This window comes from Neophocaena asiaeorientalis, unplaced genomic scaffold (assembly GCF_003031525.2).
Source record: "Neophocaena asiaeorientalis asiaeorientalis breed wild unplaced genomic scaffold, Neophocaena_asiaeorientalis_V1.1 scaffold196, whole genome shotgun sequence".
Lineage (NCBI taxonomy): Eukaryota > Metazoa > Chordata > Mammalia > Artiodactyla > Phocoenidae > Neophocaena > Neophocaena asiaeorientalis.
The window spans coordinates 186,687-199,432 of NW_020173929.1; the positions used below are offsets into that span (position 1 = coordinate 186,687).

The window sequence follows — 12,746 nt, forward strand, 5'->3', positions numbered from 1 at the left end:
TCTAAGCCCGTGCGCCACAACTACTGAGCCTGCGTGCCTAGAGCCCGTGCTCTGCAACAAGAGAAGTCACTGCAATGAGAAGCCCGCACTGCAATGGAGAGTAGCCCCCACTCGCCGCAACTAGAGAAAGCCTGCGTGGAGCAATGAAGACCCAACACAGCCCCCTGAAAAAAAAACCTTAAAAAATAAAATAAAATAAGCCTTGACAACAGAGGAAAATGATTGTGGTCCTTGTGGTGCTAGTGAATGCTTGAGCCTGCCTCTCATGGGAGGGCTCCAATATAAAAATAGTAGGAAAAATTAACGTTCATTGGGATCAGAGAGTCTTGGAACCTAGTATTAGAGGCTTGATTTTTGTGTGCAATAAAGAATCTTTGCATATTTTAAGTTAAGAATGTGCATAATGGACTTCCCTGGTGGCGCAGTGGTTAAGAATCCATATGCCATGCAGGGGTCACGGGTTGGAGCCCTTGTCTGGGAAGATCCCACATGCCGTAGAGCAACTAAGCCCGTGTGCCACAACTACTGAGCTTGCACTCCAGAGCCCGTGAGCCACAACTACTGAGCCCTTGTGCCACAACTCCTGAAGCCCGCATACCTAGAGCCCGTGCTCCGCAACAAGAGAAGCCACCACAGTGAGAAGCCTGTGCATCGCAACGAAGAGTATCCCCCGCTCACTGCAACTAGAGAAAGCCTGTGTGCAGCAATGAAGACCCAACTTGGTCAAATATATATATATATATATAAATGTACATAATAATGACACCATTTTATTAATAGACCTTTAATTGAAATATCTTTAGAAGTTGTGTCTGTTATATTCTAGTTTTAAACTGTAGATGTGTTTAGATTGTGTATAATTTCTTGCGGCTGCTGGAATAAATTACCACAAACTTGGTGGCTTAAAACAACAGAAATTTATTCTTTCACAATTCTGGAGGCTAGAAGTCCAAAATCAGTATAACTGGGCCAAAATCAAAGTATTGGCTGGGCCACCATTCCTCTAGAGGCTCTAGGGGGAGAGTCCATTCCTTGTCTCTTTTAGCATCTGGTGGCTGCCAGCATTCCTTGGCTTATGGTCTCATCACTCCAGTCTTTAAGGCCAATATTTAAAATCTCTCTGCACAGTCTTCACATCACCTTCCCCTTGTGTGTCACATCTCCCTCTGCCTCTTTCTTATAAAAAATTCTTTGATTATATTTAGGACCCATCTGCACAGTTCAGGATAATCTTCCCAATCTTTAACTTAATTCACATCTGCAAAGACCCCTTTTCCAAATGAGGTAACATTTACAGGACCTAGGGATTAGGACCTGATATTTTGGGGGGCTGTTATCAGCCTACCACAGAATATTATCTTTTTTAGACCTTCATTTTGTTCTGGAACTTTCTGTCAAAGCAGATTGGACTGAGGATTTTGGTACCCCAAATGACATACTTATTTTCTTGCTATAACTTTCATTTTTTAATTAAAACCTATATCACAGCATAAAATTTATTGCATTCTATTAGCACAACAGAATAGATCTAAAAGCCTCAGATGGTGAATTACTTATTTAAAATAATAGGAAAATACCAAATTAGGGAAAATGATTGAATTGTGCTTTGACTACCATAGAACTGATATATGACTCAAAATTTAGTGATAGCTTTTAGTTTGGGGCAGCCAGGAACTAATTCTTGGTTTTGTAGGGCTTTCTTGGTCTGGTTGGTGTATGATTAGTCCATTGTGTTCTGTTCATTGTACCAACCACTACTGGTTTCTGTAGTGGCCTATTAGAAATTACCTATCTTCTAGTCTGTACTTCTGTGATACAGCTGCTAGATTAGAATGGTTTCTCTAGGGCCTTACTCAATGTTAGCGGCATACTGAGATTGCGTTTTCACATGTAAGTATTGATACATCTTAAATGTATACTAGTGGTGTATTTGAGCATGTTGCATGAAATAACATTGATTCATACCAAACTTGTTATACAGAACTTCTTCACATAGTGTTAGAAGATAGGTTAGGTAGAGAACTTAATGTAGCCTACTCTATTTTGGCTTTGGTACATTATGTAATATCCTAGCTTTAAGGATTGCTTAAACCTCAGTATGGGAATAACTTTAATGAACATCATTTGATAAATCATGGCCTAAAAAAGATGAAACAATAAAGCCTAAGTTTCCTTTTCTTCAGTCATTATATTAATTAGCTTAAATATTTAAATATTAATAGCTGATAGATTTGGGCATAGGAGGAGAAGAAAAGAAATAGTTTCCCAGAGGGAAAATGGAAGCCTGATTCTCTTTGTTTGCCCTGTAATCTTTCTCCCAGCCTGCATGATGTTCATTAGTTCTTCTGGGCAACCAAATATCACAATAGCCTTTGCTCTGCTAGTGAGGATCACCAGCAGTGTGGAGAAAGTTCAGCATGAAAACAAATGTAAGAAAGATTTACTAACCAATTAATTTGTATTCAAATGTTTTGTTGAGTTCTTTAAAATTGTTTCTTACAAATCTGCCCTGAAATAACCATTTTTCAATACAAATTTGTGTTTGGGGATTTATAACTTTAAAATCTTCAGGGCTGAGCCAGAAGATGAGAAGTGTTTTAATTTAAAGTAATAATTGTGTAATTTCAAAAGAAAAGCTAGTAGTAGTCCATTGTTATGATATCTACAGCCAAGCATATTGTATAAGGAGAGCTTCATACTCTGTACAGAGTTTGTACTCTTCCTCTATCAGGTCCTGCTCGTCTGCATGTACCTATTTCTGTTTGTGTTAGTCATCCTCTCTGGGTAAATTGTCCATGAGACCAGTGATTCCATCAGCAAATTATCCAGAAAATGCTGTTTTTGCACATTGTGACAGATCATGTCACTGGTGGATTTATAGCTACTCCAGTGCTCTAATTAACCTGGCAGTTGTCTCCGGTGCCCAACACTGTTGTTTCGTTGCTTGGCATGTTAGTTTTCATCTTCTCATTACCTTCTCTCTTAACGAAATCTCAGATTTAGAGTTTTTTTTTAACCTCCCCCCCCACCCTCTCTACTCATCACCCCCCCCCCTTGTTTTTGATTGGCAGTATCATCCAGATAAACAAAGTGCAGATGTACCAGCAGGAACAGTGGAGGAATGTATACAGAAGTTCATCGAAGTTGATCAGGCATGGAAAATTCTAGGGAATGAAGAAACAAAAAAAGAGTATGACCTGCAGCGGCATGGTAGGTACTTGTGGTGAGGAGCCCCAGCACATTGGCAGCTCTGTGAAGCACAGTCTGCAGCCATTTCTGGGGGACACTTTTCAGCATTTGTACCAAGTTGTTATTGCCTCCTTTACTCCTTCCCTCCCATCAGTGTTTTTAATTATGCCCTATTCTTAGTAGTGATTACTATGTATACATTGAGAAGTCAGCAAAACTACTAGGATGTGGCTTCTTGTGAAGCCATGAAAGCTACTTTTTATAACTAATGAAAAATGCTTAATTACACATTCCTAATTAATATGTTTTTTATGTTTAAAAACTTCTTTTTATTAAATTTAATTATGTACTGATTAAAATTTTCATTGAGTACTTTTAAGACTATATACTGTATAAATGACCATCTATAGGAAGATACTATAAAGGATAACATCTTAAAGCACTCTTTGCTGTCTCTGAACTTGTCGTAGGCTAGGTTTTCATGATTATCTCCTGGATAAACTATATTCCTTGTAAGATTGTTATAAATGATATCTTAGGAACGCACATTTCCTAAGCAATTTTAAAAGTCATTTCTTTTATGCATTTTAGAAAATAGCTTCTTAAAACAGTGACAGGCTCTTGTGAGAAAGAAAGGGACAAATGTAGGTCAGGTTTGTCACACATGGACTGCAGTTACACGAAGTGATAGGCTGTCTTTCAGCCCTGGCCTTGGGATAGCAGTCCCTCAGCCTTCTATCTGAACCTTCAATATGCACTCTACATGCTAATGGGGGAGTCGATAATCAGCCACAGCCTGTGGGGAAAACACTCAGTTGCACTCTGCCATCGCGCACCAGGCTCAGCATTGACTCACATGTGTTGATAAAAGCTCACTGTCTCTGTACTTGGTTATTGAATCTCCTCCCAAGCCCTGCACCAGTACACGATCAAACCTAACAAAATGATTGTAAGACTCCTACTACTAAGGTTATGAAAATTTGATTTGAGAAATAAGGCTTTATTTCTAAGATACAACATTATAGGTTAAAGCCAACAATATATATAGAATATCCATATCTGTTTTCAGAGGGAGTTGTATCAGTAAAATTAAGTCTTTCTTACAGTTAGTGTGTGATTCCTTTGTGGAAAGGCTTCATAAGCAATTTGCTTATGTACTGGGGTATTAGTTTTTAATAGTCACTTTCATAGTACTAATCATCTCTAGAGCCCTTCTACTTTTTTAAGACTGATGAACTTAACAGTACTTTTTAAAAAATGTTAAGAAACCAATAAATATAACTTTGCAATGAATTTGGATTAATTTTCAAATATGGCTTGAATATTGGGTCCTCCTTCTATTTGGTGCATTTATGTGCATCTTTCCAATGTTGTATTTCTTCTGTAAATTCTTGCACTTCCGGCAAAAGAATGTAGAGGTGGTTTCATCTGAGGATGAATTCTATCCATAGATACATCTTTCTGACCTTGCTTCACATGGTAAAATTTCTGTGAAAGTGTAGAAACTAATAAACATGGATGTATTGTGTGTGAGAAGTTACCTATGTTTCTAAAGTGACCAAGTTCTACTGTAGATGACAGTCTGTCATGGTGCTTTGCACGTCTTTACCAGTCTTTATTCTGGGGTGCTGATTTGCTTAAGGTGAGGATAATCCACAAAACTGTATCTTAAGGAGTGTAGGGTGTGTACTTGCACTGTCGCTCTGCATTTTTGCCACTCCACAGCTTGGTACTATTAAGAACTTATCAGTGGGCTTCCCTGGTGGCGCAGTGGTTGGGAGTCCGCCTGCCGATGCAGGGGACATGGGTTCGTGCTCCGGTCCGGGAAGATCCCACATGCCGCGGAGCGGCTGGGCCCGTGAGCCATGGCCGCTGAGCCTGCGCGTCCGGAGCCTGTGCTCTGCAACGGGAGAGGCCACAACAGTGAGAGGCCCGCATACAGCAAAAAAAAAAAAACTTATTAGTGAAACTGACTAGAAACCTACTGTCAGACAGAGAAAAGAGGTAGGGAGAGATCAGGAATCAAAAAATATTCTCCCTTGCTAGGGTATTGGGTGAGTAAGACCAGAAATGGGAGAAATAGGAAGCAGGGTTAAAGGGAGCAGTAGAATTACATGAAGGAGGTTTAAGAGATGTTAGAAGAACAAGTAACCAACATCTTCAAGCCTTTCTCATTGCCTTTGAGAAGTCTTTGGAAATGTAGATTTCTTTTGAGCTTTGAATCCTTGGTTTAGAGGTTTTAATGGAAGGAGCTCTAGCCTACTGCATCTCAGGAGATTCTTATAACTCATTGATGAGGTCACAACAAAGTTTAGAGAAACCAAATACAGTGAGATTGGGCTTGATTCATGATTCCAATAAATAGGCAGATCTTCTGGGAATTTATATGATGTCTGTCTGCTTTGCATGTTTTTCAGGCGGGTGAGCTTTTCTAGAAGGACAGTAGAAATACAAATTTTCATGACCTTTTAGTACCTCAGATCTAAATACTAAATATTTCCTTCATTACCAGAGACTCCAAATAGTGAGAATGCTTTGTTTCAGTTTTAAATTGAAATTGGCTTGCTGTTTAGATAAGGAATAGAAGTTTCTTATCCAGATACAACTTGCTGGTTTTAAGCCTTTCATACTAGAGCTATTTCAAAAATCTCATAATAAACCTGGTTTTGTATTGTCATTTCTCTTGATTACCGACATTAATTTTTACTTCTTTACCCATCTTCAATAAATAGCTCCTTGAAAGAAGGAAATGAACTTGAACTTCTAACACTGAGGATTTAGATTTGTTAGAAGGAAAAACTTTGAGAGTGATAATTTGTTGAAGACCAGGATAGGTTACCAAGAGAGAGAGTTGTTATAACCAGGTCAAAGCACTCTTTTTTTCTGGGTCAACCCCTGGAGACATGGAAATAGCTTTGTTATACAGAACCCTTTTTGCATGTGGTGATAGTTCATTATAGAACTTTCTTTTCATGGTGTGTGCTTTAAATATGTTTGTTTCCTTCCCTGCATTAACGTATAGTATAAAATAAGTTGGCGTTCTGTATACTTGGAAAGGAGGCAGGAGATGTTTTATTGGCGGATGTTGAACACTTTCTCATATTTCACAGCTCAAAGTTGGTGCTCTTTTGTAAGGAAAGCCTCATAATATTACCTACAACCATTTATTTCTGTAAAAGATCGTTTAAAGGAGCCCTTGAAATCCATATTTTTTGCTTCACAAAAGAATTATCAAAAGAAATAGTCTAGGATAGGTGACCTAAAGTAAAGTACCTGTGTTTTTTCTCCCTCATTTACACTTCTGTATTCTTGGTTGACATTTTAGGGCAGTGTTGGCCAGGCTCATTAGAAAAGTAAACCTAATAAAAGATTAGTAATATTCAGTTTCTAGATATTATGCATTTTGAAAGCAATGTTAACTAGTGAATTTAATCAGTAAGTTCCAGTTGGACATATTTACCTTATTGTTTGTAAGGATGCTTCCAGACTGCTTCCCATGTTCCCTTGAAAGGCATGTAGTTATTCAAGGTTAGGCTTTGCACTTCAGACAACCAGATGAACACTTTGGAAAATCTTTCTAGGATTTATAAAATGTTCATATGAATAATATCTATTGAATAGATTTTTGTGCCTTTATAATTCTTGTGGGGAGTTTTCTCATACATGAAGCGCATTTAAAAACATGTCAGAAGTATATCATGAAAAGAATAGGGATCGTGATTCAATAGCTTTGTAGTGTGAGCCACACAGATCTCTGATGTCTAGGTGGCTGTATGGAGTGACACAGCTTATGAGTTCGGTTACTTCACTGTGATCTGAAGAGGAACAGACCTTCAAATGAAGTCAGTCAAATTAAATTATGTTGTAAAAAAATAAGTGGATTGTGTCTGGAGTCCTTGCTGGTATATTGTTTTATATTAAGATGTACCTTGGTTCTCTGTTAGTGAATTATTTTGGTGATGTGGCGCCTTCATGCTACACAATTGGCCAAGTGCTTGGATACCCAAGACAGCTGGGCTCTGAAGAGGATTGAGCCAAACGTTGTAAAGTTAGTGTCTTTACTTAAAGCTAATCAGCTATACTCTCCTTACCTAGATACAAAAGGTCGTTTCAGTTGTTGTATTATACAGTTCACTCTATCCCTTTATTAGGATAAATATTTGAGAATGGGAGATAAATAAGTAAATCTTGGACCAGATGAGGAACGTACCTTAAAACCCCACCAACATTTATGTGTCAGAGAACTGAATCAACATGTAATTTCTTAAATTTAAAATAAAAGTACTTGCTGAAAAGCAAGTTAACACTAAAGACTGATTAACTCCGTAAAAAGCGAATTAATACTTATAAATGTAGATAATATGAATTTGGGTTATCTGTTTCAAATAATGACTTAAGGCCAGTGGATGTTTGTGTAAATTATGTGCTAAAACTGACCCTTATAAAATACTTGTGTTAGTCAGATTAGGGTTTCCATTTATGGTCGTATCAGTTTTTCCATTTGATTTTAGGAATTTGAAAATTGGCTATAAAAATGTGCTTCAGGTAAAACTTGAAGATAAGCATCAGGGGGCATGTTTTTTGGTGACTGTTTCTGGGAAAAGTAAGTATGTGAAATGATGCAGAAAATCCATCTAGACAGTTAGGGACTTGCATTTCTTCAGAGAGGGAAGATAATATAGATAAAACTTTCTGTGAGGGTCCTCTTGCTTCATCTTCTTTGTCATAAGAAGGTGACTACTCGCATTATTTGTTACTTTTACTTGAATACAAATAACTGCTTTTGCAATGACAATGTATTTTAAGATCATTTCTCAATGATTTTGAATAAAAATTTGGCTAGTTTCAAATAATGCTATAGAAACCTATGGGCAAGATTATAGTTATAATCCTGTAATACGTGGACATAATTGGAAGTTTTGAGTTAATAACAGAGAAAATGTAGGATTTTAGGAAGTTTGTGTCTCCATCTTTAACCTGTTTCCCAATTTCTACTCGGGTACTTGACCCGACTGAAATCAATGGGTTCAAAACCAAGACTGGGTCCACCTTTCTCATTGCTTGTTTTTAACCCTCAGACTTGAAATCTTTCTTTCATATTACACTGATTACTTCTGGTTTGCTCAATATATAGCCAGTGAACTAAAAATGAGTGTTGGCATTTCTTCTTCAGTGTGTTTTTTTTTTCCCTCTAAGTGATCTTTTTATTCTCACAGCTACCACAATAGACCATACCCAGATTATAACATAGACTCAGGTTACTTCCACAGCTGCTAATTGGCCTTCTCCCATAGTCATTTACATTTTGATTGGTCTAGCTTTCTTTATTCTTACTCTTGTTTAAGAACTTATATAACTACCCACTCCCTAACACAACATTTACCCATTCACATGGAATTTAAATGCGACAGAAGCTCTTAAGTTTGTCCCTAATTACTTCTTCCAGCCTTGTCACCAATCACAAACCTAATGTGAATCTTCTCCCCATTCATTTAGGGGTTCCCAAACACATCTGCTTATACTGTTTGTTGTTACTCAGAATACCCTTGCATTCTGATTCTTCACAGCGTATTCTTTGTTCAAGTTGCAGCTCTAGTCCTCCTAGCTCCACCCCCCACAAAAGAAAGCCTCCCCTGACTTTCTAATCTACTGTCATTATGTCTAACCTCTGAATTTAATCCATAAAGTATTTTGATTTTTTTCCCCATCTTTCAGTTCTGTTTGATACTTTGGAAGGACTAAATAATAATATGGACTATGGCTTTGATAATAATAGATCAATTTTAATGGGACTGACAATAGTAAAGTACATCAAACTTCTTAACCCTGTTACAAATCCAGACAAGGTGAAAGTTGCTGCCGTCCTACACTGTGGTACTCGAGGCTCCCCCCACTCCCCACCCCCCAACCATGCAATAATTGAGTCATTTTCCTGTGGTCTGTTATAGACAGGTCAACACAAACATTATGAGTTAATAATAACAGTTAAAATAGCTGCCATTTGTTGAGCACTAGAACTATGGCAATTGTCTTTTAATCATTGTTTAACAACCTTGTAAGGAAGATTTTAATATCTGTTTTCCAGAGAAGGAGTCTGAGACCCAGAGGGTTTAAGTAATTTGACTAAGGGCACATAGCTAGTAATTGATAAGAGGGGAAACTCAAAGGCGTTCTCTGACTCTTAATCACTGTGCTAGGCTGCCAAGTTTTGAATAGGTGTGTACAACCTACTATTTTAGTTCCAGATAGTCAGGAATGAGGCATATTTGAGGGTCAGAGTGAGAGGCCAGGCTTACTTCTGCTACTGTGTTCTGCCTTTCTGCAGTGAAACATGAAATTCAATTTCCGGGTTTCATTTGGTACCTTTCATGAGCACTGGGTTTCTGTTCAGCTTATGAAAGAACCGTAGTTCTTCAAGTCCATAATTAAGCTCCAAGTTTGTAGTTTTTCTGCAGTATGGAAAGCCTTGCAGTTGTGACTCTTTAATTTCATCTGGGAAAGAATTATAGAGCTTTATGATTTAATGAATAGGTTTCAAGTTAAATGTTGCCTGATTCTGAATCTCTTATCAAGGTAGAGACTGTTCTAAGAACAGAGACTATTAAGGACAAGGAACTGATTTCCTTCAAGTTATTTCCTATATGAAAGACTTAATTATGTATACTGAAATGATTTTTAAGAAGGAGGTGATTGTTTAAAATTAAACTACATGGTTTTAAAGCAGCAAGATACTAATTTAGACCTAAAGGAAAATACTGTGATTGCTTTTAACACACATAGATGACTTCTGTAAGTTTGAAATGAACTTCGTTTTAAATGGCATAAAAATAAATACAATGCACTAACTGCTAAATGAGAGCGTTCTGGGGACTTGATCACTTGAGTAACACACAACATTGCCACTCTTGAATAGTAGGGACAGAGTTGCAGATAGACTAGATCTTTTGGCCAGTAGTGGGTTGAATGAGACTTTTAGATATCTCATCCATAAAGAATAAAGTTTAATTCCTCTTCTTGGTAGCTTTTTGTTGCTGTTATTTATTTATTTTTACTTATTTATTTGAATTGTAGCTACAGTTAGAAAAGGTTTCCTGGGATTAAGAAGTGTAATTATATAGGCAGCAAACAAAGAGCTGTTTTAGAAATTTTACTGTCATTAGGAGGAAGTTTTAAAAGACTGGAATTCCATTGTCTGGTAAGAAGTAAGGAATATTTATTGATTCCCAAATGGAGCTGAAAAAAACCTTTCCTCTTTTAGAAAGTTGTGAATGACCCAGCGAGAGCTCTAGTAAGCTTTACTGAACCAAGCTGCTAATAGTTATTTAATGTTATTCTTCAGTGTGAAAGAATCTCCGTAGATTTTCCTTTTAATCTCTTTGAATTGCAGGCTCATAAACCTCTCTGATGAGTCCTGCCAGTGTTTTCTTAGATCCCACTGTTGAGACAATGGAGCCACAGAATTCTTTCACTTCTTGTTGTCAGACAAATCCAATAGAACACAAGGTCAGAAGGGCCTATACTTCTAAAGGTTGAAAGATTCTTTTTCAAGTAACCACATAAATTATTTGATTTTATCATTATATTGGTTGGGAATCTCTCTTTAACGATAGTGCACTGCTTTCTACATGTAAGGAAATCTGGAAGTTTTTCTTGTCTCCATATTTGCTTAAGCTTGTGAGCACAGTACAGGTTGTGCGCAGACCTTAACGCTTCTAGATATCTTAGAAAAAGCTGAACCCATTCGCTTCAAAAGAATTAGGAATCATGTAGTGACATTGGACTCAAAATGGAGTTTACCAAATGCCAGGCAGTGCTCTTCTTTCCAAAGGGCAGTTTTTGGGTTTTTTTAAAAATTACTACCATCTGTAGCTAAGATTCCAGATTTAAATCTTGGATCTGTTTATTTAATTAAATCACTTTCTAAGTCAGTTTCTGTTTTCTCATGATTTTTGGTAGTATATTAAGGAGGACTTTAAGATAGGGTTTACACTTTCGGATGCCTATTACAGTATTATAATGAGCAAAAATATTTATAATATGTAAAACTCAAAAGAAAACGAACGTATGTCTTTTACAGATGCAGTGCCTGATTAGTAGATAATAATCAAAGCTAATTACAGGGTTCCTGTGCGTTACTTTAAGGGCTAGGGAGGAATTAAGTTTTCTAATTATATCTACAGTGGTGGACAAGCAGAGATCATTGTTTAAAAAGAAAAAAAAGAAACATTGATTAGTTTGTGCTCCTTCCTTGTAATGGTAGTGGGGGGCGGGGAGTTGCTGTTGCCCCATTCGCTGGACACCTGCCTCTCAACAAAAGATGGTGGTCTCCTCCCTGCCCCCCGCCCCCACGCATTTAGATTCACCTTTTCCTTGTGAGTACCCTTTCCGCTCATCATACAGTTCTCCAGGGATCCAATTTCCCCCTGACTTAATCACCCTCAGCCTTTTGCAGAAGTTGTTAGATTATGGTCCTTTCAAAGGATACACACTTTCTTACGGAGCTCTTTACTTCGTTCCCCTAACTTTTCTTTCCTTATTTCTATTTAAAAATATAGCCATTAGAGTTTCAACACTATACCTAAACCTTTTTATTGAAGTATAGCATACATACAGAGGAATGCACCAATCCTAAGTGTACAGCCTGATGGATTTTCACAGTAAACACACCCATCTAACTAACCAGCACCCCAGCAGGCCCCTGTAACTTTTTCCAGTCACTACTCACTCTCCCACGCCCAACATCACAGGATAGTTTTGCCTGTTACACTTCACATAATGGGGATATCATACAGTACGCAGGTGTCCTCCGCTTTTCAAAAATTTGCTTTACTCCACTTTGCTTTCATGAAAGACCTACATTAGTACCTGCTTTCACTTAATGGAAAGAAATCCTAAGTGGATGTTCACCTTTATGAAAAGAGGTGAAAAGTGAAAACAGTGTTCAGCATTTGCTTTGCGGAGAGCCCCAAGCAGCCAGAGTGGCACTGCCAACCTCTCTCCCTGGGAACTACATTCAGCATCAAGCCACCATAGCTTTGAACTGTGTCTGTGAGCATCTGTGCTTTATCTTGAATTATTTTGTGCATCCGTTAGCAAGATATGTCTTGAGGTAATTTCTTCTTTGCTTTACCTATTTTGCCTTACAAGAGGTTTCATAGGAAAGCTGTACTTTCAGATAGCAGGGGAAGCCTGTGTTCACTCTTGTGTCAGATACTGACTTTTTTTTTTTTTTTGCCGGTACGCGGCCCTCTCACCACTGTGGCCTCTCCCGTTGCGGAGCACAGGCTCCGGACGCGCAGGCTCAGCGGCCATGGCTCACGGACCCAGCCGCTCCAGGGCATGTGGGATCTTCCTGGACCAGGGCACGAACCCGTGTCCCCTGCATCGGCAGGCGGACTCTCAACCACTGCACCACCAGGGAAGCCCAGATACTGACTTTTAAAACCAGAATCCCCACAGAACTTGGACTGTGTGCATATAGTATTGAATAATCAGGTCAATATGTAGATGTTTAGATAAGCACAGAACAGGAGAAATTTTAATATACTCCTTTTAAC

At 38.1% G+C, this 12,746-nt stretch overlaps 1 protein-coding gene across 1 annotated transcript in view; it reads left to right on the top strand.

The window, feature by feature from the left end:
• The window catches only part of DNAJC24 (DnaJ heat shock protein family (Hsp40) member C24), a 62,128-nt gene that overhangs the window by 42,390 nt on the left and 6,992 nt on the right, over positions 1 to 12,746 (top strand). Inside the window, exon 3 of the mRNA XM_024752581.1 lies at positions 3,072 to 3,210. Coding sequence (XP_024608349.1) covers positions 3,072 to 3,210 — 139 coding nt within the window. The remainder of the gene's footprint in view (positions 1 to 3,071; positions 3,211 to 12,746) is intronic.